This window comes from Marmota flaviventris, chromosome 12, assembly GCF_047511675.1.
Source record: "Marmota flaviventris isolate mMarFla1 chromosome 12, mMarFla1.hap1, whole genome shotgun sequence".
Taxonomy (NCBI): Eukaryota; Metazoa; Chordata; class Mammalia; order Rodentia; family Sciuridae; genus Marmota; species Marmota flaviventris.
In genome coordinates this window covers 11889726-11915840 of record NC_092509.1, presented here as the reverse complement: position 1 = coordinate 11915840, position 26115 = coordinate 11889726, and the positions used below count along the sequence as shown (strand labels likewise).

The following is a 26115-nucleotide window of genomic DNA, read 5'->3' as shown; positions in this document are numbered from 1 at the left end:
TGGGGCTGGGCTCGGCTTCTCTTCTCGTGCTGTTAGAAAACCCTACTTCCCATGGTAGGAGGCGCTGTCTGGATTCTGCTGTGTGTATTTCATTGGAACATGTGTGTGTGACCTCCACTCAGGTCATGAGCTTTCTGGGGACGTGGGTGTGAGTCCTGGTTATTCATCTTGGTCTTCCAGGTGCCTCCCAGAGGGCTTCGTTTGGTTAATGCAGATGTGTAATGAACTGGTCCATCTTTTTCTAGTCTCTCTCTCCACCCAGAAGAAACAGGGACTTTGCTGATAAGGAAAGGTAGGTATCTGCCCTGCAGTTCCCTCCTCGGCAGTAGTCACATTAACACAGAAGGTATGCACCTAGGCATGTTCTGCTGCGTGCACGAGCTCCTTCCTGCAAAGCTTCACTGAACATTTGATGTGTATGAATGAGTGGAATCCTTAATTTCTAATTGTGCTTTATTCAGTACCTTGATTTGTATTCTATTTTTGTGAATAGGAAATTCTTTTTAGATAAGTTCCTCTTTAGTGATATTTTAAAATAATTTTTGGAAAAAAATCTGAGGATTTTATAAAGTAAAAAACCTGATGCTTTAAATGATTTTATTCTTATGTTGGATCATTTTGATCAAAACAGCGATGCCAAAATTTTTATATCTTTGTACCAGTGTGTCTTTATCTATTGTAGAAGAATCGTGTAGGGGAGCATTTGTTGTTGTGCTTCTTTTTTTTTTTAATATCTCTATTTTATTTATTTATGTGGTGCTGAGGACTGAACCCAGGGCCTCTCTACCATTGAGCCACAACCCCAGCCCCACTGTGCTTCTTTTTAATCCATCGCCTGTCTTATTCCAACAGTGACTGGCTGTCCATTTCTTACTCTGGCCTTCTGGTCTCCAAAAGCATCCTTAGGAAAGAAAGGTCACTGCCCACACCACAGGTGTGCAGGCACGCTCCCGGGTCCAGGCCTCCACAGGAAGTGCGGAGGGTTTGGGCTGATGCCACCCAGGTTCTGTTCTCTGGTCTTGAGGCTTAAATATGTTCCTCTGCACTTCAGTGTGTTCCACTTACAAGATTTTGGTCCAATATGATACCTGATTGCTCACTGGTAACAGGGACTTATTCATGTTATTTAATGTGTCTTGAACCTTTCTGCTGTTTGCACAATTTTGGTTTAAATATCTTTTGTTAAACTTTATTTTATTTATTTGTTTGGGTACCAGGGATTGAACTCAGAGGCATTGACTACTAAGCCACATCCCCAGCCCTATTTTGTATTTTATTTAGAGACAGACTCTTCCTAATTGCTTAGCATCATGCCATTACTGAGGCTGGCTTTGAACTTGTGATCCTCCTGCCTCAGCCCCCTAAACCACTGGTATTATAGGTGTGTGCCACCATGCCTGACTATTTTTGTATGGTGTTGAGGATCAAACCAGTGCCTCATGTGTGCTAGGCAAGTGCTCTACCACTGAGGTACAATCCCAGCCTGGTTTAATTATCTTACTCAAGATAGTTCCACTGTTGGAAAAACCCACCTTTTAGTTAAATAGAGACTTTGAATATTTAAATAAACATTTTGTTAATTGCTGATTATTGAGACAAACATTTCTAAACTATAGAATTTCCTTAGATTTGTTTGGTAACATGGAAAGTAGTTATTTATTAGCATTTATAAATATTTACTAGAAATGCTTAAAAATGCACAACTAAAAACATTAGGGTAATTTGGGTAATTTTCAAAGAGTTTTAATTTGATTTATTATCAAGCTAATTTTGTTTTAGACAAACTGAAAAATCACCTGTGTCCAGAGATATTTAGACTTCGGTTTTTGTGCACATTTGGTCTATTTTCCGGCATTGACACTGACAGAGGTTCTGGTAGAGTTTGCCCAGTTTAGCCGTGAGCCTGGTGCTGACCTCATGTGAGCTCCAAGGTGCTCCTCTTGTGTCTGAGGACATGTTCCCAGTCTTCCAGTTGTGGTCACCCCACTCCTCCAGACCTTGTCCTCCCATCTATAAAGCAGGGATGGTGGGCTGTATCTGGTAGATCTAGCATCTGAGGTCCAGAGAGAGCAGGCTATCCCCCAACAGTCCACAAGAGAAGAGGTGGCAGGACGTGGGATGATAGCTAAGGTCCAGGGCTTGGCTTTCCTGACATAGAAAGCTGCCTGACATGGTTCACACTAGAGCGTGTTGAGTTCTGGGAAACAGCAGAACCCCTCGGAGTGGGGTTGTGAGGATCGCAAGGCCTCGTGTTTAGGACTTGCTGAGTAGTGACAGAGGCACCTGCGCAGCCTTCACCACCCCACAAGGCCCCAGTGCATGTGATGCCTGGCCTGGCGCCTATGGGGAGGAGGGCGGCCCTTCTCCCTGCAGACAGGCAGCCTGCCCTCCTCATGCCGGGACCTTCCATTCAGCCAGATGGGATCTTTTCCTAGGTCTGCTTTTTAAATTTTGCCTTACAAAGTTTCTTTGGTAAGAACCCCTTCATTTCTAATAGCTGTGATTCTTGCTAAGTGGGATTTTCTGTGACGTCCCAGCACAGCCCTGGGCGTAGAGCAAGCCCTGAGCTCAGGCTGGCAGTTATTTCCCGTGATGGTCTGCGGCCACGCCCCTGTGGGAGCCTCAGGCTCTCTCCTTAGGTCTTGCGTTTCCTTGGCCAGATTTCCTTCCATCCGAGCGCCTGCCATGACAGGGACAGTTTCCTCTCTGTTCTAGCTGTGCAAATATATGACTAGTTTCCTGGCGGCTGGATCTGTGCCTGCAGCCCGCCTCCCTCCTGGGGCCTCCTGAGATCCCCCTCAGCCACTGGTCCTGGTTGGGTGGTGCCTTCCTCGGATAAACTGTGTTTCCAAGGGCAGCGTCCAGTGCTCCCGTGCACTGTTGTCTGTGTCACCTGGAGATACGGTTCACTCATGTTCCTCTTTTGCATGAGAGCAGGATCTTGCAGGTGATTGTCATTTTCTGACATTATCTTGCAAATATTAGTTACAAACATCAGCCAACCTCAGTCTTGCTTTATCTGCTCTAGATCCCTTCCTGCTCCCTGGGGAAGAAAACCACAGGGTGGCTCTTCATGGTGCTCAGATTTTCTTTCTTTATTTTTGGCTAGATCTTCCCCTTAGTACTGCAGTGGTGTTCTGTCACTCTCATGCTGGAACAGGTGATGCTAACGTGCCACTTAAGGTCACACAGGTGCTCTTGTAAGAGCTTTGCATGAACTAAGTCGTCACATCCTTATTGCACTCTGGGGAGGCTCTGTCCCTGTGCCATTTTGCAGCTGATAAAACTGGCACAGAAAGGTGCTTAATGTGTTGATGGATGCACAGCCGGCCACACCCTCACCAAGCAGCTGCAATTCTTACTGGCTGGCCTGTCCCACCTATCACAGGCCACTTCACAGCTCAGGCCTGTATTGCTGTGCATGGGCCCGATGTGCACAAGACACAGAACACTGACAGTGTGCACAAGAGCAGGTGACAGGAGGTGCGCTTGTCTCCATACCTGCCTTATGCGGTCACCTCTGCATACCACCTCGAGTGTTCTTCCAGTGATGCTGTGTGTGCAGGTGGGTGGATGTTTGCAGGTTGGGGCTTCAAGTTCAACCATGAGCACCTTTGTCCCCATTGTCACTTTCCATGTGCTCTGTGGAGTCTTCTCTACCCAAGTGCAAGCATGGACAAGCACTGTGGCTTCCGGTGCCACACCCCATTCCTGTTGTCAGTGACACGCAGACTGGACTTGATCTCAGTGTCTGGCTCCACACACCACCAAAGCTCCAGATGCTCTGGATTCACCAGCCAGGAAGGGCAGGGGGGTGGCCCGTCCTCTTCCCCGCCTTCCCCTTCCCTCACACGGGGGCTGTTGCTTCTCATGTCCTTGCCTTGGGGAGCAGCGCCGATAAGCTGTTCTGGGGCTCTAGGACATGTTCCTGGCTGACTGGCCAGGAGCTTTCCCACGTCCTTGGGGACCTCATTCCCCTTCACAGGTCCTGGGGACCTCACTTCTCTTCCCAGGTCCTCAGGGACTCTGCTCCATTTCCAGGTCACTGGGGACCCTGCTCTCTCCCCAGGCCCTGGGGAACCCCACCCCCTTTCCCAGGTCCTCACAAGATGTCACTCCCCATCCCAGATCCTCATAGACCTCAGTCTTCTTCCTAGTTCCTTAGGGACCCTGCTCCCTTCCCAGGGCCTTGAGGACCTTACTCCCCTTCCCAGGCCCTCGGGAACCCCACCCCTTTTCCCAGATCCTCACAGATGTCACTCCCTGTCCCAGATCCTCCCAGACCTCACTCTTCTTCCCAGGTCCTCGGGGACCTTGCTCTTTGTCTGCGCTGCTCCACCCACCATTCCCTGCAGAGGGCCGCTGTCTCCTCCCCTGGGTCACGCACTCCTTGCCACTCCCAGGCTCCTTCGGGGCAGTGCCCTCTGCTCCAGGGGCCCTCTAGGACAGTATCTAAAACCAACCCAAGCCGGCTCTGGCACACACTAGCCTGTGGATCTCCTCTTCTTTCCCACCACAGTTCAAAGGACAGGTACAGCTCAGCACAGTGCCCATCAAGTCAGGACAGCTAGCCAGCCAGCGTCCTACCTGCCACCTCTTCTGTGAAGGAATCAGACCACAGTCTACCCGCCACCATTGGGGTGGGGACTCTGGCCCTCGGAGCCCTCCTGTCCTGACTGTGGCCAGAGGACACGCGACTGGCTTCACACCAGGACTTTGTCCTGTCCCCAAACCTTCCAAACCTTCTTACTCCAGCTCTGTCACCTCCTTTTCTGACTGAGGTGTTTAGGGTCATGCAACTCCTGATCTACTTAGAAATTTTTGCCTGTAGTCTGTCTCAGAAATGGCCTTGGGACCTGAGACCTGGGGGCTGTGCCCCATCAGCTCCTCTGTTGCGGTTTTTGTTGGGGGCACGTGGCTGTCCCTGAGCCTGCAGTCTTGTTTCCCACCTGGCAGAGCCCTGCTGTGGACAGCCCCTCACGTCCACCTGAGCCGCTATGCACACAAAGCTTCCTCTGGCTGCTTCGGATTTCAGATGACTTTGACCTACTGTTTGATACTTGAATTTGCATTCAGAGTTGAACCCATGCTGAGATGAAGTGGTGTGTGCTGACAGAACAACCCAGCTTGCAATCGCCTGGACTTTGTCAGACCTATCTTCTATTCACACTGCATGCCCAGTGTGCTCAGTGGGCAGGCCTGGCTAGCAGGGGCTTCCGCTCATTGTGGGCCTTCAGGGACGTGGACTGATTGAAGCTGCACTTTGGGGTGGCTGTCCATCATCATGCTCACCCCTGACCCTGGCAGGTCATTGCCAGACACTGTGGTGGAGGCAGAGAGAATGGCCTCCTGCACCAACTCTTGAGGCTCCACCTGGAAGTGCCAGATGCGCTTTGCCCTGAGACTTTGAAATCAGGGCAAGTCACATAGCACACTTCACCTCAAGAGAGAAGGGTGAGGCCCACCTGTGCCCTGGGAAGTGCTGGACCATCTGGTGGATGGCACTGTGTCCATGGCAATAGCTAGCCAAGTTTGGGCCTTCTGCTTGTCATTAGGAACAGCAGGAGAGCAGAGTGGCTGCTCTCTCCCTCACAAGGTGGGCAGACACAAGTGGCACGTAACACATGCTACCTAGAGGGAGTTCAGGTGCTCCGTGGTGAAGTTAGTGGCATTAAGGGGAAGGGTTCTCAGAAGTCCTAGCTGTTCATCTGACTATGGTGAGGCACCAGCCCGGCCAGGCTGGCGGAGGAGCAGCGTCTCGAGCAGGGGGAGGGCTTGAGCTGGATGGGAGGGTGTCCGGCTAAGCTGAGGAGTGCTGCTTTCCTTGAGGTGGCAGGGCTGCAGAGGAGAAGGTGACCAGGACTGCGGCCCTGGGGGTCTGGGGGTGTTGAGCGTGGCAGGACATGGGCCAGCTTATGCTCTGGAAGACATCTGGCTATAGTTTGGAGACTCAGTCAGACAAGCAGGGCGAGGAAGATGGCGTTGGCCTCTTCTCCAGCCTCACCCTGCATTAAAAATTTATTTCCAGTACTTCAGAAGATTTTAAAAATGGCTGTGATGTCGCAGGGTGGCCTGAGTTTAACGTACCCTAGGTTCCTTGGCTTGTGACTTCTGGCATCTCGCACTAGAAGCTCAGTCCCCTGGTCCCTGCCGACCACCTTCACAGGTCACTCTTGGCCCTAGTGAGGCCGCTATGCAAGATGTCATTGAGTGCCAGACACCCCTCAGTGTTCTCCTGTGAAGTTGGAACTGCAGCTGCTCTTTCTGGTGTCCTTTTTCACTGGGTGCGTGGCACGTCACTTCTACCCCCATGAAAGAGGCTGGGTCCTTCTGTGACTCTTATGATTGGGTGGCCCTGTCCTTTCTTTCGTTCACCCTGTTTGTTCCTAGCAGTCCCAGTGACAGGTCAGCTCCGTCTGGGGAAGGAATGGTTTGACGCTGTGACGAGTGCTCTGGTGGAAGCCAGGGAGGGCCCCCTTAGGGCGGTCAGGGAGGGCTCACCTGGCAGGTGACCTCGCAGCTGAAGCCTCGAAGGTGAGGAAGGGCGAGCTCGGGGAAGTGTTCAGAGCTGGCAGGTGACAGTGAGGCCCTGGGACACATTTGGAGAGGTTGGTGGGGCTGGGACTCACAGACCTGGTCTGACATGAGAGTTCAGGTTTAATTCTCAGCACAGTGAAATACATTTTTTTTTTTAAATCAGGTCTGAGGTATGATGAGAGTTACTTTTTTATTCCAGTGTTTATTTTAAAAGTTTCCTAACCTGCAGGAGAGCCACAAGATTAACATCCGTGTCCTGAAGTGTGGCTTAGACTCGCCAGTGGTTACACCCACCTCGTCTGCCTAACCTCCGTATTTACAGTTTTAATTTTGCTGCATCATTTCAGAATAAGCATAGACTCCAGGTCACTCTGGGCATAGAGCAAGCCCTGCTAAGAACTCCGGCAGGTACTCAGGGAAAGGCACCCCACACATGAGCATCACACTCGGAAGAAGTGATGCACAGCTGTTGTCCAGCCTGAGCCCCTGCACACCTGCCGGGCAATGCCCTCTGTAGCTGGGAGTTCTGTCTTGTTCTTTTGGATCCAGCATTCAGTCAAGGGTCATGCGTGGTTTCTGGCTGCTTGAATGGCTCTTGTTCTTCAAGGCTTTCTCTCCGTGTGGCATTGAAAGTTGTTTTGCCCAAAGGTTGATGTGGACTTTTCTGATTGTTCCCCTGAGACTGGAGGCTGATTGTGCATTTTTTAAAAAATATTTCTTTAGTTGTAGGTGGACACATACCTTTGGTTTATTTATTTTTATGTGGTGCTGAGGATGGAACCCAGTGCCTCACACATGCTAGGCGAGTGCTCTACTGTTGAGCCCCACTCTAGCCCCCTGATGGTGCATTTTTTATTATGGTTATGCTATGGAAGTGCCGTGTCCTCATGTCCCACCTCAGAGGGACATGATGTCAGTCCCCCATCCCCCTGACCCTGTGCCTGGTCCTGTTGAGTGTGGCCCCTGGGGAGGGTGGTGTCAGCCAGTCCATGGCAAGGCTGCTGGCCTGCCCTCTGTGTGTGGTGGGCAATCTGTGCAGAAAAGCCTGGACCTCTCCCTCGGTAGCTGCCCCAGAAGCCAGCAGTGCTCACCTAAGGCAGCCCTACATCAGTGGCGAGAACGGGAGTCCCGCGTCCAGTTTTCTTCCTCCCTTTGCCAGCTGTACCCTTCTCTACAGGGCTTTCCCTTCCCGCCCCTTGGCTTGGCTCAGTTTGTTACAAGTGGCCTCAAAGAATGACTTTTTATCTCGTGGGTATCACCCATTCCTGCTGTCTCTCCTGATGTTCAAATTATCCAGAATTTGGCGAGTGGGACCGTGGTCCTCGAACGTGCCCTGGGCTTTCTGCCCCTGCAGGATGCCCTGGGCTTAGCTTGTGCTGTCCCAGACCCAGCCCTGGAAGAATCAGCCGTTTCTCCAGGGAGCCTGATCATGGGTGGTCCATGGCCCCTGGAAACCAGATTAGGGCAGCGATAGTGGTGGTCATAGCTTCCTGGCTGACTTTGCCTCTAGGCCCGTTCCGTGGACAGAGCCAGGACCTTGATTGATCACTGGTTAGATAGCTGATCAATAGTTGAGAGCTGGTGCTGGCATCCGCGGCTTGGGAGAGTCAGCTGCCCCTCATGGCACGACGTGAAACCTGGCCCCTCCAGGGACCTTTCAGTGGGTCTATCTTCACTGTGCCGGGCTGCAGATGGGACCCAGGGCCGGTAGGTCCATCCTTCACCCAGGGTGGAACCAGGGCCTCTCATCACCTGGCTGCAGACTAGACCCAGTGCTGAGTCAGCGGACTCCACCTCCTGGCTCTCCTGCTGGTTCACGTTCCCAGGCTGTGCTAGGCCACACTTAGCACAGTGACCCAGAGCTGCGCCTCTCCCCACTAGGCAGGCCAGCCCCCCCGAAGGCCAGTCCTTCTGTCCGCCTGCTTCCCTGGCCTTCCCTCCCCTTCCCTGGGAAATGCAGCCCAGGGTAACGAGGCCAGCTGCAGCTCCATGGGCTCAGAGGCTCAGGGCACTCTCCTTGTGGGTCCATCCTGGGTGGGGTCCTTGCTCCACTGGGTGCTCATGCCCAGGCCGAAGGAAGCCTCTGGAGGACGGGGCTCTGAGCTCACCTGGTGGAGGAGAGGAGGGCATGGAGGCCGCAGACCACAGTCCACGGCCAGAAGCCAGTGCAGGGACCCAGCTTCGAGGTAGGAGAGCCTGAGCAGAGGGCAGGGGACTCCCCAGCCAGTGCCCTGTCTGCTTCCCTTGCTGCGGAGCATGCTGTGAGGTCACTGGGCCACAGCTGGATGAGGACGGTGTGTGAAGGAGCTCTACCTTGTTGTCATGGGCAGCTGTGGGCTCCCTCTTCACCGTCCCTCTAACTAGCTCTCCAGCCTAGGTCTGTGAAACCCTAACCCTTACGAGGAGGTGCTGGGCTGCTAGCCCCCCACACCTCCCTCTGCTGGAGATCTTAGTCTCCACAGGTTGCTGTGTGAGCGTGGAGCCTGGTGGCTTCCAGGCAGCATCTGGCTTGGCCTGTCACCTGCCTATCAGTCTCATGCTATGTGATCATTCCTCACTTGCTCACTGATTGACATGTGTCTCTGGACTTCTCCTGTGAAGCAGATGCGGCTATTGGGTGGTACACCCTCACCTCACCTTCCCGCACGAGCCCATTTGGCTCTTTCTTGGCCACGCTGTGCTGTTGGTTTTTTCTGTTTCAGGGATGGTCTTTCCTAGATGAGGGACTCCCAGATGGCATGTGCACCAGGTGCACAGGGACCTGGGAGCCCTGTGGGCTGGCTGTGCTATCTGCAGGACCAGTGTGCTCCAGGTGGCAGCTCTCAGGGCTGGCCTCTGGATTCCAGAGACCCCTGGGGAGGGTGAGAGGGTCTCACTGCTCATCCAGCCTGCCCGTGGTGTCCTCTCAGGGTGTCCTCTCCCTGTCCATCCAGGCTGCCCGTGGTTTCCCTTGGGCTCTTGCTCCTGTTCACGGTGGAAGCATCCCTGTTGCTCCTGGCAGTAGTAACTTCCTGTGGCTCCTGTGTGCATCCCAACCCTGAAGACATCCTTTGCTTGCCGAGGTCAACTGGGTGAGAGGTCAGGGTGGGCAGGGGCCTGGCCCTGCTCCCTGCCCTCTCCTGTTTTGCACAAGTCCCTGCATCTTGTGAGGCAGCGTTATCTTTCTTGGGCCTTCAGATGCCCACGGGACAGCTCAGACCGTGGAAGGACTGATGGAAGGCAGTCGGTGGCTTCCAGACTGCACTGGGTCCTCTGGGCTCCTGCCTGCCCCTCCAGCCCTGCTCACTAGCCCTGCTGCTGCAGAAAGCGAGAAACGAGGAGTTACAAAGCTAATAATGTGAAAGCTGCGACTTGTGCTCAATAACCAGCCCCAAATGGCTTCCAAAGGAGCCTCTGAGGTTCTCCTGCTCTCTCCATCAGGCTTGTCCACCAAATGCGGTCACTGCGGTCCTCTACTGCAGCTCCGTAGCCGTGGTCTTCACCACCATCAAGCTGGTCAGCTACCGCCTGCACCTCATGTTCGATGAGGGAGAAGTGGTCCGGCTGCGACCCGTCCAGCAGAGAGAGGAGCCGGCCAGAGACCGAGAGGCCCGCAGCCAGCGCACCACCACTCCCAAGGACCCACGGTAACTTCCCGCGATCAGAGCGATCAGAGCGCGACAGCGGGCCCTGGACGGTTGCCACTGTAGGAAGCGGGTTCTCACCCACTGTCGTGCACAGTGTCCAGCAGAGCAGGGGGATGCGGTGTGCACTGTGCGTACCAACGGTGCCCTCAAGCATGCGGGGGACCTCCTGTCAGGGGGCGTGGCTGTCCGGGGCAGTGGAGGGGGGCGTGGCTGCCCTAGTGCCTGGCCCTGCAGCACCCCCTGGGGTCACTGCTGCGGGGTCTCCTGCTCCAGGACTCCGTCCTGCCGCACAGATGCTCGCACATGTCCGTGTTTTAAGGAGCAGCGTTGGTGTCCTGCCAGGGTGCCCAGGTGACCATGCACTCATCACGGTCACCGTTCTGGTGTCAAACATTGTCCCAAAGCGTGTCTTATCACTTTAAAGCCACTTAAACAGGACACTGTGTACCAGGAAAGCGAGGAAAGGGCCCCGGGAAGAGGCAGCTTGAGCAGTCCTGATAGGGCTGCCGACCTGCGTGGTCACCCGGCTGCTCTTGTACTTCTCTCCTTGGGTCAGCAGTGACCAGCAGACAGGCAGCGGCAGCGGCAAGAAGGAAGAGGTCCTGGGAAGTCTGGCCACGCCCCCACTGCGCTGCAGCTCCCGAGGGCAGAGCCTGCACTCACGTCACTCCTCAGGGCAATCGGCCAGTGTCCCCTCGCATCACTCCTCTGCCCAGTCGGTCAGTGTCCCCTCAGTTTCTGTCTCTTCCCATAGTTCCGGGTGGAACCCCTAGAATGTGAGTGTGCGGAGTGGTAGTGTCACCCTGAGTATTGCTGGCCCCCTGCCTGCACCTCTGGCTGCGGAAGTGGCCTGACTGTGCCATGGACTGTCAAACTCACAGCCCTCGGTTCAAAGCCCACCGCGGCCTCCACCGCTGTCTGGCCCTTGCAGGGCACCCTGAAGCGTAGGCCTTTGCTTTCTGCTCCCTTCTCCAGTCTGCTGCCCTTAGGTCGTGTTTTTGTGATGCCTTCACTTGGAATGAACTACACCTCCTACTGCTTTCCACTGTCATTCACACTGGTCTCTTGGAAAGTCAATAAGTCACTTTTTTTAGAGTAACTTCATTGGGATCTAGAACTAGGTATGAGGTGTGCTATACTTAATAATGAATTAGTATTCATTAGTATTAAGTAGGAATTAGTATATAATAAGTAATGAATTCCTTAAGAAGGAACAATAATGTTATTCCTTCTCCTTTTACTTTTTAATTAGCAGACCCCCTTTGTTACTGTACAGTTGCCTTGGTAGGATGCCAGCCCTTAGGGACATTGTGTATCCACCTGTCCTCCCTGTTTTATGGAAGCTTAAGGAGGGTGGACACTGAGGTGTCTCTTCCCTCTGTGCTGTTCAGAAACACAGTGGCCGCGTCAGCAGCCATTGCCTGGAAATGTGTGAGGAGCTGAGTTGCATATTGATTTTTGTTTTCTATTTGCTTAGGAGTTGCCAGTGCAGGAAACCGTGGACGGCCTCCAAGGTAGAGTACTGTCACTCTCAGCAGCTCATCTCGGCACTGTCTTCAGCACAGTGAAAAGCACCGCATGAAACAGAAGCCAGTGTGCTCCCTGGCAGGGAGGCTCACCAGGATGGCGCGGTGCTGTCGACTGCAGTCTGAACTTTCATGATTTCCCATCAGAACTTAGATTCCTGTCTATGCTCAATTGAGACATTTGATTGACGCTTTTCACTGTCGTTCCTGCCTGCTGGGCCTTGTTTTCGTGTGGCTGTATCAGTGGAGATGTCGTGGAAGACTTCCTCGGCTTCAGGGTTCTCAGTGTGGTGCTCATGCTAGAAGTGGTGGGAGAGACTCGGTAGCCTGATGCCTGCCTGCGTTTCTTTTAAGCTGCACATTTTGTTTTGGAGAACTTAATTTTAACCTAGAGATTTGTTTTACTTTTTTAACTAGAATTTAAAACGACATTTCTTTTCCATCCTTCATCTCCACTCCTTCATAGAGAAGGGAGGCTTTTGTCTGCATGGCTGCTGCTGAGATGCATGCGCTGTGGTCGGGTTGGAAAGCAAGTCAGGGGCACACGGTTCATAACAGGGTCCCTTCACATCCACTTTCACACACCCCTCTGTTCACATCAGGCCGCGCAGTCTTCCAGTCGGGGTGCTGTGCCTGTTGCCTGGTCCCCTTGCTCCTCTGAATGACGGCTCCTGCTGCGTGCCCCCACCTTTCCCATGGAGACCCTCCCTCTCTGCCCACACTGGGAATTGCAACAGAGGTTTCCACATCATTCCGCCCCAGGTCAGCATGGGAAGTGTAGCGGTGGCTTCTAACTCACTTGGGAGCACCAGGTCAGGGTTTTCCCAGCAGCCCTGCACTAAAGCACTGTGTCAAGTCTTCCTTGGTGCAGTCCTGTCAGACACCATGCTAGCACACAGCTCTGGCTGTTGGTAAAAGGCTCAGTGGCTTTCTGTCTTAGAATCTTATTGTGGTATAATTCATACACCACAAAGTTTACCATTTAATGTGTGCAGTTCAGTGGCTTTTAGTGCATCCAGAATTGCCTGTTCACTACCACAATAAATCTTAGAATAGCTTCATTACCTTAGAAGGAAACCCGGACCACTGAGCCGTCACCACTAGCCCCCTCTCCTCTAGTCAAAGGAGCCACCAGCCTGTTGTCCGTCTTGGTAGAGTTGTCTGTTCTGGACAGCTCAAGAAACAGAATCACAGAGCATGCGGTCGTTTGTGACTGGCTTCTTTCAACTGGCCTAATATTCTCAAGGGTCATCCTTGCTGTGGCATGTATCCATTCCTTTTTACTGTGGAATAATATTCCTTGAAGTGGATTTGCCAAGTTTTATGTATCTGTTTTATCAGTTGATCAACATTTGGGTCACTCGAACTCTTTGGCTATTTGAATAATGCTGCCATGAACATTCATGGACAAGCATTTGTGTGGATGTCTGTCTTCATTTCTCTTGGGTGTCTACCTGGGTCTTTTGTAACTCAGTCTAGTCATGGGAGGAGCTGCCAGACGGGAAGAAAGTGTACCCTTTCCATCTCCATCCTTGGCGTCTGAGGTGATGGTGCGTCCTTGTCCTTGACAACACTTGTTATTATCTATCTCATGGCTGTGGAGTGGTGTCTCATTATGGCTTTGATTGGCATTTGTCCACCAACTAATAATAACATTCTCATCATTGTAATGATCTCTAGAGAAGTATACATTCAAGTCCTCTGCCCGCTTTTTAATTGGCTTATCTCAGTTGCTGAGCTGTGAGAGTCCTCTATGTGTTTGGGGTAGCAGTCCTTTCTCAGACATGATGTATGGTCTACAAATATTTTCTCCCATTCTTGGAGTTGTCTTGTCACTTTCTTAGTGGATCCTTTGAAGCCCAGAGTCTTTATTTTTCATGAAGTCCAGATTATTTCTTGCTTCTTCCATTGCTGGTGGGTGCTGTGTCTTGGTCACTATGACTGATTCTGAGGCCATAAAGACGTGTTCCTGGGTTACCTTCTGAGGACCTGGTAGCTTCAACTTCTGCATTAGTTCTGTGGTCCCCTCTGAGTTCTTTCTATGAGGGAGGGAAGGGCTGGCTCCGTTCTTTGGTACACGTCGTCCCAACACTGTTTGTTGACAATGCTCTTTCCTCACCGACACGCCTCAGGACCTCATGTGTTGAGAGTGTAGGTAAGGGTTAACGCTCCATCTACGTCTCTGTCCTTAGGGCCAGCGCCACAGTATTTGGATTACTTTAGCTGTGTAATGGGCTATGAAATTGAGAAATGGAGGCTTCTCTCTTTTTTTTTTCCAGACTATTTTAGCTTTTCTGGATTCCTCACATTTCCATGTGATCTATTAATTTCTGCATAAAGACAGACTGGGATTTTTTAAAGGACTGTGTTGAATCTGTAGCTGCAGAAATGCAGAGCGTATTCCCACCTTAGCATGTTCCTTCCCTTCTGCAATCACACAGTCTCTCCCATGTATTTGGATCTTTCTTTTAATGATGCTCTTTAGTCTTTAGTGCATGAGCATTGCATTTATTCTGTCTGACCTATTCCCGAGCACTTTATTATTCTAGATGCTATGACTAGAATTGTGTTCTTAGTTTTATTTCAGATTGTTCATTGCTAGTGTGGAAATATAATTGATTTTTTTACATAGATTGTTTTTTTTTGGTACAAAGGGATGGAACCCAGGTCCTCACACATGCTAGGTAAATGCTCAACCCCTGAGCTACATCCGCAGCCCTTTTTATATTTTATCTTTATGCATGGTCCTGCTAAGTTGCTGAGGCTGGCCTTGAACTTGGGGTCACTTGTGGTCCTCCTGTCTCAGCCTCCTAAGTTGCTGGGATTACAGTTGTGCACCACTGTGCCCAGCCCTATACATTGATTTTTATATGCACACACTTCCTGAAATTCTTTATTAGTTCTAATAGTTTTTTTTGGTGGACTTCTTAGGACTTCTGTCTATAAGATGATGGTATCTGTGGAGACACTTTTCCTCTTCTCTTTCTGGCCTGGCTCTGGCTAGAGTTCCTAGGACCATGTTGATCAGAGGTGGTGAGCATGACCTCATGGTCTTGTTCCTACTTCATGGAACAAAGCTTCAGTCTCTCTTTTCAGTATGATGTTGGCTTTGAGTGTTTCCTAAAGGCCGTTGTCAGGTCTAGGATGTGCCCTGAGGATCCTAGGTTGTGCTGTTATTGTGAAAGGTGTTGGATTTGGTCAAGTGCTTTTTCTGCATCTGTTGACAGGATCGTGCAGTTTCTGTCAGTGTCCTTCTGAGGCCTCTGTCTCAGTGACGTGGGCGTTTATGTCTACAGACCAGGAGGTCTAGGCAGTGGTTCTAATGGGAGGTTTCGCTTCCCAGGGACATGTGATGATGTCAGGGTCATCGCTGGCCCACCTGGGGGTAGAGTGCCACTGAGAGCAAGTGGGTGGAAGCCAGGAAGGTTGCACAGGACGGGTTCCTGCAGCACAGGGCCATCTAGTCTGAGATGCGGGCAGTGCGGGAATTCCTCATGTCTTAGGTGGACTACGCAACTCGCTCAAGGTGCCCAGCCAGATATGTTGGGTGAGGCGCACGGCTCCGCTGGCCAGGGCCCAGTCCAGCCAGAGGCCACTCCTATCAGGTGGACCTGCCCTGAGGTCGCTGTCACGCTCATTGAGGTATGAGAACCATGGCAGACATTTTAGGAGCGGTCACCTGTTGGAAGTGACGTTGCTAGAAATAAGCTCCTGTCACATCATTGTTATGCTGTCCTTGGTCTTGTCCTGTCCCTGGGTGCTCTCGCCCTGGGATGTCACCCACTCCCATACCCTGTGTTGTTTGCTCCAGGTGTCCTCCTCTTGGAAGCCCAGCCCAGGGCACCAGCGTCATGCCCTGCACCAGGCGTCAAGATGGACAGCTCCCCTGTTTCTGAAGGGCACTGGCCCGAGTCCACCCCCAGGTCAGCACCACCAGTGAAGCCAGTCACTGCAGAAGCCCTCTTCCCCGGGCGAGGCCAGGCAGGAGGAGGCCAGGCACGAGGAGGCCAGGCACAGCACCCGGCCCGCCACAGATCCGAGGGTGGCCTGGTGGACAGCGGAGCCCTGAGGAAGCTGCCGCCCCTGTCCCTGTCCCAGTACGACCTTCTAGAAACAGACGTCTCCTTCCAGCCCTGGGGCAGCGAGAACTCAGTCCTGATTCCAGAACCCACGCACTGTCCACCAGGCTGCACAAGGGAGCCCCTGCAGAGCACATCCCCCCAGGGCAGCCTGAGCAGCAGCTGTCCTCAGTGCCACACGGTCACAGCCAAGCCTGCAGAGGAGCCGGGGGACACTTCCTGTCAGGTGGACCTGCCCCGCTCTGACAGTGAGGTCGCTGTCACACTCATCGACACTTCTCAGCCTGGGGACCCCCTGAGTCTGCACGAACCTATTAGAATTGTCATCACGATGAGCAGCACCCCGAACTCCATGACAGACTTGGAGAGCTCCCTGCACCTACAGGCAACGGGCACTCACAGGACTGGTCTCAGGTCTGACGCAGAGCCAGCTGCCCCAGGAGCGGACAGCCCGCTGAGCACCGAGCAGGTCAGAGTTCCCACCATCACCCTGGAACTCTCTGAGGACCGGGGAGGAGGCATCCCAGGTCCCCAGGGCCACAGGACTGAAGGGAGCCCCGAGGGATGGCAGGTGGAATCGTCTTCACATCAGTGTTCTGACTATGGATCCGGGGAGGGGGCCAGTGCCACCAGGGACTATAGTCCTGCCCAGAAGCCCACCTGGGAAACGGCCCCCACACTCCCACCTGATGCAGCCTCCCCGTCGGAGGGGGGCAGCGATGGCCAGGCCAGGCTGGACCCGTCCTCTTGTAAGAGACATGCCCGTGTGTTCAGTGTGGACAGTGGGACGGATGTCTTCCTGAGCAGACGCTCCGCAGACGTGGCTGGCGACAAGGAGAAAACCATGCCGACCTCCAAATCCGACCTGGAGGCCAAAGAAGGGCAGATGCCCAACGAGTCCAGCTTCCTGGAGTTCGTCTCCCTCATAGAGTCCATCAGTACTGCCAAGGTGGCGGCCCCTGGACAGCCGAAGGGCCCGGCAGAGCAGAGTGGAGATGGCCGGCTTCCTGCAGGTGCGACCCGCCCCGCCCTCTGCGGATGGCAGCACGGGAGGCAGTGTCCCGCCGTGCCGTCCACCCTGTGACCTGGCCTGGCATGTAGTGGGACAGCTGTGGGGCAGCCGTAGGGCAGCAGTGGGTCCTTGGCTTTTCCATCAGTAGTGGTTGCGTGGGCCAACCCTACGCTGTAGTGAGCACGTTCCCGGGCCCGGGCTGGGAGGGCCTGGTCCCAAATGCTTGGGACCAGACTGTTGGCAGTTTGGGACTTTTTCAGATTTTGGAATATTTACTCATATACGTGAGACATCTCAGGGCAAAGACCCGAGTCTAAACACGACATCGTGTTTCTTTTGAGACACGGTGCAGGTCCACATAGGCCTCAGGCCCAGAGCCTGATGCCCATTGGTTGTGGTCTGTCACATGAGGCCAGGTGTGGATTTTTTCTCCTGTCCTGTTAGGTAGCTCAAGAAGTTTTGGATCTTGGAACATTTTGGATTTGGGATTTTCAGGTTAGAGATGCCCTACCTGCTGGGGTTACTTGACCAGGAGACATAAGCCATTACGGTGAATTTGGGGCTTTTCTAGAAGGCAAGAATATTTATTTCCAGGGGAATAAGCAGTGATATTTTACTGCGGTGATAAGAACTAGAATAGGTGTCTTTCCCATGATGGAAGAGATCACGGAAAAGTGGACCTTGAGGCCAGCTTCCCTTCCTCAAGTCCACGTTTCTTGCTGGATTTCACCTCCAAGTGCAGAGTCCCCGGTGAAGCCAACTTGCCATCCTGGTGCCACCAGAGCTCCTGCAGCTCTTCATTCATGCCCGGCCTGTTTCCCAGCAGGCTGCGTGCATGCCCAGGGTCAGTACCTCAGGGAAGGCCTGGGAGGGATCCATCCTGTCTATGGAGCCCTGTGTGGGGTCCGTCCTGTCTGTGGTCATTGGCTGTCCTCATCTGCAGGTGTGGCTCAGGCCCACTGTCCCAAGTCAGTCTGATCCGTCTAGGGAGAGCGGGATCCAGGCAGGGTCCCAGGCAGCCTCCCTGCTCAGAAAGGGCCTCAGTTTCCTTATCAATAACACAATATGCTCAAATTTTTATGGAGCCTTTTAGCGTTAAGCCTCCCCAGTTCTGTGCTGCTTGGAGCATGTCGTCCTGCAGACCCCGAGTCTGGCTGGTGCCTGTGTGGCAGGCTGCTGTCTACGAGCTGTGCTTGCCCAGGTGACTCGTTTCCTTTGCTGTGGCTGCAGCACTTTTTCTTTGCCTCCGGCCTTTTGTGTCCTCGGGCCTCTGCCCACTACCTACTGGCAGCTCTGAGCAACTTCCTCCCATTCAACCAAATATTTCCTGAACGAGCGTAGTCAGTGCATAAAAGTAGGGGTGACCCTTTGTGAAATGAGGCCTGATGGGGATCCTTGGTCCCAGGAATCTGGAGGCAGCTGAGCAGAGGTGGCACAGTCTTTGTGACTGGTTGGGACCCTGTGTTCCATACTCTCTGGTTGCTCTTAGGTTGCAAAGGGAGACCTTAGGGACACTGCAGTTGCTGATCAGGTCCTGGCCACCTGGAGCTGACCACCACCCCATGCTGGGCTTCCAGGATACTCTGCAAGCAGTAGTGTCTGCCTTCCCACAAGCCTGACCTTTGGATGTCCTGATGGCTTCCTGGGCTGGTGCCTAGAGAGAGTATGCTCAATTCCTAGGCTGGGGGCCACAGATGGTGGGTCAGAGCCCTGTGTCTGTGTATATTGTCTGGTCATTGTCCCTTTGTAAATTCAGTCTCTTTACTTCTAGAAATTTCTAAGAAAGTAATCATCAAGGTATATAAAGATGTTAATGGAAGAATTGTCTCTAATTTAGAAAATCAAAACAACCCGATTTGCCATAATGATCTGGTTAAATATATCACACTGTATCAATGTAATATTACATAACTGCTGTTTTTGGATGATGTAGAAGAATATCTGGAATATTAAATATTGTAATGCATTAAGGTCATTGCAATAGGTATAAGAGCATCTTTATTACTACTTCATTTCAGTAAAAAATATGTGTATTCTAGGAGAAAAAGACAGTGGGGTATGGGTGAAATGGGCCCTGGTGTAATTACCAGGATGGCAAGATCAGGAGTGATTTAAACTTTTATTTTTCTCTGGTTTTTATACAAAGTGAATGTGTAGCATTTTTCATAAACAGAAATATTCCTATAAATGTTTTTAAGGGTAAAGGAAAAAAGTCCATATGCTGATCTCACAAGGACCTATGGGAGACCCAGGTAGGACAGAGGTGGATGGAGGGGCTCCAGCAGGTGGAGGGAGCGCCATCTCCACAGGGCCTCTGGGGCTTTTCTGTGGCCCATCGCTGGCCACCACTGTTTCTGTGCTGGCCCTTCCTCTCGCAGGCCCTGCCTGATGGTCAGGAGCCTCCATCCTGACAGGAGCCACATCACATAGGGCTGGGAGGCTTGACTTCACAGAACCAGCAGCTTCCTCAGGGTGCTGGACGGCTGAGGGTTGGGGACTTGGTCATGTGTGTAGCAGCATCTTAATGCCCATGGATGGGTCTCTGTACAACCACTGTGGGCTGAGGACAGTTCACCTTGACGGGCGGGGTCTTCAGAAGCCTCGGTCCTGATCTCTCAGGCCCAGGTCTAGAGGCTTCAGAGCCCACAGCTGGTATCTTTGGTCATAAAAAGACATTGGTCCTTTTGACCTTGAAAGTGACCATTAGGTGTGTTAACATAGGGCAAGGGCTGGCCCTGAGTGGCATTTTGCATAATAGCACAAGCTAAGGCCCTTGTTTTGGTCCATTGCTTAAAGAGGATTTGTAAAGTGCAGAGCCCAACCTGTGCCTGTCAACTTCAGAGATCTCACTTACCTTCACGCGGACTGTGGCCAGGAGCGGGGTCTCACTGTGCCCAGTGCTGAGCACAGGATGCAAAGTCAGCTGTGCCCACTGAATCAGGGGCCAGCTCAGCTTTAGCTCGAGCCCTTCAATCTGGAGACTGGACAATGGTGAGAGGGACTTGCTGCAGAGGGTCAGGTGTGTTTAGGGACTGCGTTCACCTAGCTGTGCCCACAGAGTTCTCGGGCTGTGCTGTGAATGAGGGTCTCCACGTGGACGGGCGTGCTGCCGAGTTAGCCAAGGGCGTCCTGAATCCCGGTGTGAATGAAAGTGTTTGTGGTGTCTCTGAGGTATACTTCTGTTTTCATGTGTATTCAGGCGCTTTCTTACTGAGCAGAATAGAGATTTATTTAAAGCATCTGGAATTCAGAGGAGCTGCTTAGATTTCTTTCTACTCCAGTTCCTGTTTTCTCAGCCTATTCCCAGGGCCACCCCCTTAATGTCCTATTTCACAGGATAATGACACCCAGCAGTGTTTTCCAGATCATAGCGCCCAGGGGAGGAAGGAGGAAGACCTGGAGAGGGAGAAGCCCTGTGGACAGGATTCCAAACCAGGACAGCCAGACTCTCAGCAACAGGACCATGCCAGCGCCAGCCCCGTGCCCGCTCAGCCTGCCAGGACCGCGGCCCTGTAAGTGCTTCCCTGGCGCATGGTGCAGGGCAGGAGGGCCCATTTCTTGGCTGCTTCTGTTAGTGGTTCCCTGAGGATGAGGAGGGATTCCTCATGGTTTTGACTTTTCTGCCTGTTAAGTTTCCAGGGCAATAGGCATAGGCAGATAATCTACAGGGTGACTTCCCAACAAGACAGTTCTGTTCTGCAAGTCATCAGTGGGCCTGAAACATCTGTGCAAGAGGAGATGTCTGTGGACGCCATGCATGTCTTCATTGATGGACATGGTGAGTCTCAGGGGGAGCGGGAAGGGTGGGGGTGGCAGCTTTCTCAGGGATTTGCATGGATGGTGGGACAGGTGGACCAACCTATGATTACCAAACAGTGTTCTTGGGAACCATGTGTTCTTTGTGCCTCAGGGTCTTTGCACTGCTTGCAATGTGCCTTTATCTATCACATTTTAATTCTAAGGTAAGCATCAAGAAAACCTTTCCTGAACTCCCCAGCCTTAACCAGGAGCAGCAGTTTCTGGCTCCCCCAATACCTTATTCTTTGCCTTATTTGCCAATATCACAGCCTGTAACTATTTATATACTTGTACTCATTTAATGAATGATGTGTTTGGTTGTAAACTCCTCAGGGCCTTGCCCAGGATCACGTATGTATTTATTGGATATATGTTGAGAATCTGCCCTTGGTATATTTTTTTTTCAGCACCTTCTTATAAAGAGGACTTAGTGGTATATGTAGAGAAACATAAGTGGCAAGTTCAAGGTTCCAAAGATAAGACACATGGGTGCTGGTTTTCCTGAGATGCACGTGGCCAAGGTCCTCATGGACGAACAAGGCTTGTTGTTTTGCTCTTAGAAGGGCCCTAGCTTGGAGGATGAGTTGAATGGCTGCCTTACATAGTGCCATAGCTTATTACCCACGGCACTTCTGAAGTTGCAGAAATACAGACTCGTGTTGTGGAGAACAGTAGCAGCACCCGCCAGAGTCTCCAAGGGCTAGGCTGACCTTGACTTCTGCAGTGTGGAGCCGGGGTCCGCATCCCAGACGCTCACAGCACATGGGCTAGTCGTGCCTCCTGGGCCTCCTAGGAGGAGGACTAGGGCGGTGCTCTAGGGAGAGGATTTGCATCAAGGCTGATTTTCACACCTCGGTACCCTGAGCCCTCTGGAAGAGCTAATTTAACTCTGCAGATGAATCCCGTCCCTTGCTTTCCTCATTAACAGGCTGACACCTAGGCAGCTGCTGAGGCACTTGCTCATCTGCATATTCAGAGGAAGGGCTGGTCTCATGTGGTCTGCCAATCAAAACTGCATGCTTAATAAGCCTGTTTTTGTGCACAGTACCCGTGTGTGTGTGTGTGTGTGTGTGTGTGTGTGTGTTTGTGTGTATGTGTCAGGGACAGAGAGAGAGAGAGAGAGAGAGAGAGAGAGAGAAAACAGCCATTATAGCCTGGGCAAGATCAGGCTGGCACATGAAGGGAATACATGAACAGTGAATTAAGAGATGATTTGAATAAATTGATTAAAAACAGTAAAGAGCTAAGTAGTGAAGTGTACTACTGAGGAGGTCTGGCAAAGAACGTTTTTCTTTTGGACGTCATGCACCTTCTCATGATGCACGCTCTATGGCCCTGCAGTGTGCACAGTGGTCCCCAGGGTCCAACATGAAGGCAGTAAGTTGCATGCAAACCCTCCTGCAACACACCTGGCTAACGTTTCCTGACTTTGCAGGGGAGGTCAGATCCTGTTATTTGAAGTCAGGGAATCAGAAGGAAGGCTCCCTCCATCACCCACCATTGGACTCCGCCTGTGTCTCCCAAGCCCGGTGAGTGAGCCCTTGTTGGCAGGTCTGGGCTGTGACACCGCGGGGGGAGTGTGGAGCGGGTTAGAAGGAGGCATGGATGTTGGGGACATTGAGGCGTAGCTCTCGTACCAGAGAGGACCTGACCTCACAGAATAACCAGCGCAGAACAGAACCATTTTCATTACACCAAAAACTGAATGCAACGTGGAGGTTTAAACAGGGAGGAACCCCGTGGCAACAGAAGGGCTCCCTCAGGAAGCTGGTGGCCCCGTCGGGGAGTGCTGTGGAAGGGTAGGTGGCTCTTGATCCTGAGGAAGTGCTGCTCGGTGGCCGGCTTTCCTGAAATACCCTGCAGTGTGCAAACAGCTTTCCTAGTTACATGGGGCTGCACTGAGTTCACTGGCACGTCCAGGTCATGTGCGTGTCCATGTGTGCTGGGCTGCTGTCAAGCTGGTCAGCAGGACTGGACATGGGATTCGCCCAGGCTCCATGATTCCCCTGGGACAATCTGGGTGGGCAGACCTCAGTCGCTGGCCCTGGGCACGCAGGTGAACCATGCGCATGTCTTTACAACTGTGTGCATTTCAGGATCTATGGGACCCCTGGTGACTTCAGTGTCTCAGGTGTCACACCTGGAGAGGAGAAGGGAACGTCACAGACCTCACTTCCAGCTCCTGGGGCCCCACACTCTTCCTGGGCGTGTGTGGGGATTCCTGGAGAGCCAGTGGGATCCTGGCACAGCGACTGCCCTGTCCCTGCAGTGTGCCAGCTGCAGGGTGCTCTTCGACTTGGGAGCTCATCCCCACCCCAGCCCCTGCACTCTGCTCCAAGCCACCCGAGCCCCCCAGAGTTGCCCCCGGAAAGAACACTGTCCCCACTCCCGCTGGCCTTCCACTCCTTCCTCCTCTTCTCCAGAAAGCATGCTAAGTCTCCTCGCAAATGGAACCCCAGAGGAGAGGGAGGGTCGCTGTCCACCCCTCAGCTCCGGCCCCCAGCACCTCCTGTCGGGATGCTCTACCATGGCTGCTTGCTCAGACCCAAAAGTCAGCGCATAGAATACAGCTGTGGAGCTGGCCTGCTGTCCTCCCCTCGCCCCAAGGGTCTGCATGTCCCTCAGCTATCCTAGGGTACACGGAAGCCTACCATTCCACCCCAAAGTGAGGTGTGAAGACCTGCCAGCCCCACCCCAGAGAAACGACCTTCCACCTGATCCTGTGTGAAGACTTCAGCTGAAGTCTTCTAACCCAGCAACGTGGGTTAGAAGACAGCCGCACACTCAAAGCCTTGAGACACATGGACATGTGCAGACGGGATCAGAGGTGGGCCGTGGGTCTCCAGTATCCTTATGTCTTGAACGTGCGGCACCGAGAGCCGCCCACTAACTGCCCCACCATCCTTCCTCACAAAGTCCTCCAGTGCCTCGACGTCTCCTTTCCAGAGGGGAGATCTCAGCTTAGCCTGCCCCCTTCCCAGAGATACATAGACTTTGCTTTGCCCCGAGGCTCGGGCTTAGTGTAGGGCTTTGGGCGAGGTCAGGCTGCACAGTGCAGGGTGGGTAGCGGTGGGCCAGGGGAACGGCGCTCACTGCCCAGCTCTCTCCAGATGCACGGGACATCTGGGACCTGCTCTGTACCACACAGGAAGGACCCACCACCCCAGTCCCTTCCCTCCACTCAAGAAAGGCTCTGGGGACACCGGACCTGACACTTCTGGAGTATGGATGCTGCTGTGGAGGAGTTCTTGCTCACCGGCCCCACAGGCCACCTGCTCTTCCTGCAGTGCTGAGGGTCTGGTCTTCAGGGTTCTGAGGAGCCGCCCGGCGCTGGCAGACATGAGGCCTAGAGACACACAGAGCCACTTCTGTGTGGAGCGGTCTTCAGGAATGCCCACCTCCACACAGCCTGGCCTCTGAAGGAGTCAGTGCCGAGGCCGGCAGCGGGACCATGAGGGTAGCGTGGCCACACAGCGCTCACCTGGTGTGGCAGAGGCAGCTGCTTCCTGTCTGACACAGGAGCATGAGCTCCAGCCCTTCACCTGGCAGCTACGGGGCTATGCCCAGTGGTTCTGGAAGGACGGTCACGAGCTGCCCTCTGTTCATGCTGTGCCTAGGAGCAGCCCTTCGGCGCTGCGAGGAGTGGGCTGCTGCTGTCCAACAGGCTCACTGTGGACATCCTGGGCTCAGACACCTCCCTAAGTCTGAGGCCTGGGAAGCTATGCCAGGCAGCGGCTGATTTCTGTGGGTCAGAAATCCTCAGGACTTTGTGGTGTGGTGAGTGTGACCTGGGTGTCTTCTAATGACTTCATGAAAGAAAAAGTGCTGGAAAAACAGGAGAAACATGAACTAGCTGGATCAGTTTAATGTCTTCGATTCCTGCTTGTCCCCAAGGGTGAGGGCCACCTCCTGGTCACTGTCTCCAACACTGTAGTGAAGAGTGGCCCCCGCAGGGCCAGGCTAGTGGCTCAGGACCTGGGTGCATGGAGGGATGAGAGTGCCTGGGTTTTTCGGCGTTGTCTGCAGGAGTTGGAAACCCTCCTTTGCCATGAGCGTCTACTTGGTTTAATGCTGGTATTTTGAAATCTCTCAGACCACAGGTCACTTGTGTGTGTCTGGCCGGGCCCCTGGGCTGCTGTCAGCCTGCCCAGCACCCCTGCCCATCAACTTGCTCTCGGCCCTTCTTGCCAGCCCGTGCCCATGTCGAGATCCACATGGAGGCACCCAGTGCTCCCACTGCAGGGTCCTCCGGGTCTCCTTTGAAGTCCCCCTTGTCTCGCGCTCTGGCCTTCTCAGCCTTCAGACTCCAGTCACGGTTCTCCTCTTAGGCTCACTTTCCTTGCTGATTGTTCCCGGGAAAACAAAACCGTCTCTTAAGTTGCTCCTGGAAGTCTTACCCTTTTCCCCGGTAGGTTCCCACTGCTCCTCCTCGAGGTCCTGCTGGGCTGGCGTGTCCCTGTAGGCCATTCTGGGCCTTCCAGGCAGGTATTCAGCAGATGCTGCCCTGAGGCTCACTGCATGATGGACAGACATGGCCCAGGCGGGGCTCTAGCTGGTGCTGAGGGGCTGCGGGGAGAGGCTGGACAGGAGTGAAGTGCCCGGAGGACCCCCACTCTTGTCCTTGATGCAGCAGAAACAGCTTGGCTTCTTTGCATAAAGACACACTACCCTGTTCAAGTAGGACCCTCAGCTTCCAGCTCCTTGCCTGGAGTGGTGGGAGGCACAGTGTGACCTGTGGCCTGGTCGGCACACTGGAGTGTGGAATGTGGTCCTCTCCTCTGTGAGTGGGAAACCAAAGAAGGAGTCATCTTGAGCCTCTCTGCACAGAACTCAGGCGTCCCAGGCCTGTGTCCTGTTGAGCAAGTTGGCAGCCAGGGAAACCCGGCCCCGGGACTCGACGTGCTTGACGGAAGAGGCCCAGTGTTTCAGCGCCTCTTGCCTCGGCCTGGCATGGAGTGAGCTGTAGCACTGCTGTTAAGTTTTTATTTGACATGGTTCAGTTGCTTAGCCATTTAAGCATCTGTTTTCTATCCTTTAAATAGAGGGAAACCCTCCACAATTAATTCACTGGGGTGCTTTAAAGGCTGGGAGAGGATATGCGGTACTCAAGACAGTCCCACCACGAAGGGCACTTGGTCAGTTCCAGCCGGTTGCTGCCAACTCTGGCTGGAAGTGGCCGGATGGTGGCTGAAGGTTGCTGGGACATCACCCAGTAAGAGGTCCTGGCTTCTGGCCAGGAGGAAACCTTTTTCTTGGTGCTCTCCTGGTCACTTGGTGTGGGCTGTCAGGTGGGCAACCCCAGTGTCCTCCCTGCTGGCCTGCTGAGGTCCAGCATCCTGGTGTCAGTGGCATTTTGCAGCAGGCATTTTGGTGTTGTGCCCCCAGTTCCCATGTCACTCAGTTTTGAGACCTCCTGCCACAGTAACATAAACCTTGATCTCGAACTTGGAAGTCTGCCTGGTTGGGGCTGTCTCTAAGCCATTTGGCCATGGAAGGTACTAGAAAAGCAGTCTTTTCCCTGTAATGTGACCCTAATG

General features: G+C 53.1%; 1 protein-coding gene across 1 annotated transcript in view; it reads left to right on the top strand.

Moving 5' to 3' along the window:
• The window catches only part of Pcnx2 (pecanex 2), a 169575-nt gene that overhangs the window by 1889 nt on the left and 141571 nt on the right, over positions 1 to 26115 (top strand). The window contains exons 2-8 of the mRNA XM_027948057.2: positions 9958 to 10163; positions 10720 to 10846; positions 11641 to 11677; positions 15501 to 16781; positions 20145 to 20292; positions 20413 to 20558; positions 22014 to 22107. Coding sequence (XP_027803858.2) covers positions 9958 to 10163; positions 10720 to 10846; positions 11641 to 11677; positions 15501 to 16781; positions 20145 to 20292; positions 20413 to 20558; positions 22014 to 22107 — 2039 coding nt within the window. The remainder of the gene's footprint in view (positions 1 to 9957; positions 10164 to 10719; positions 10847 to 11640; positions 11678 to 15500; positions 16782 to 20144; positions 20293 to 20412; positions 20559 to 22013; positions 22108 to 26115) is intronic.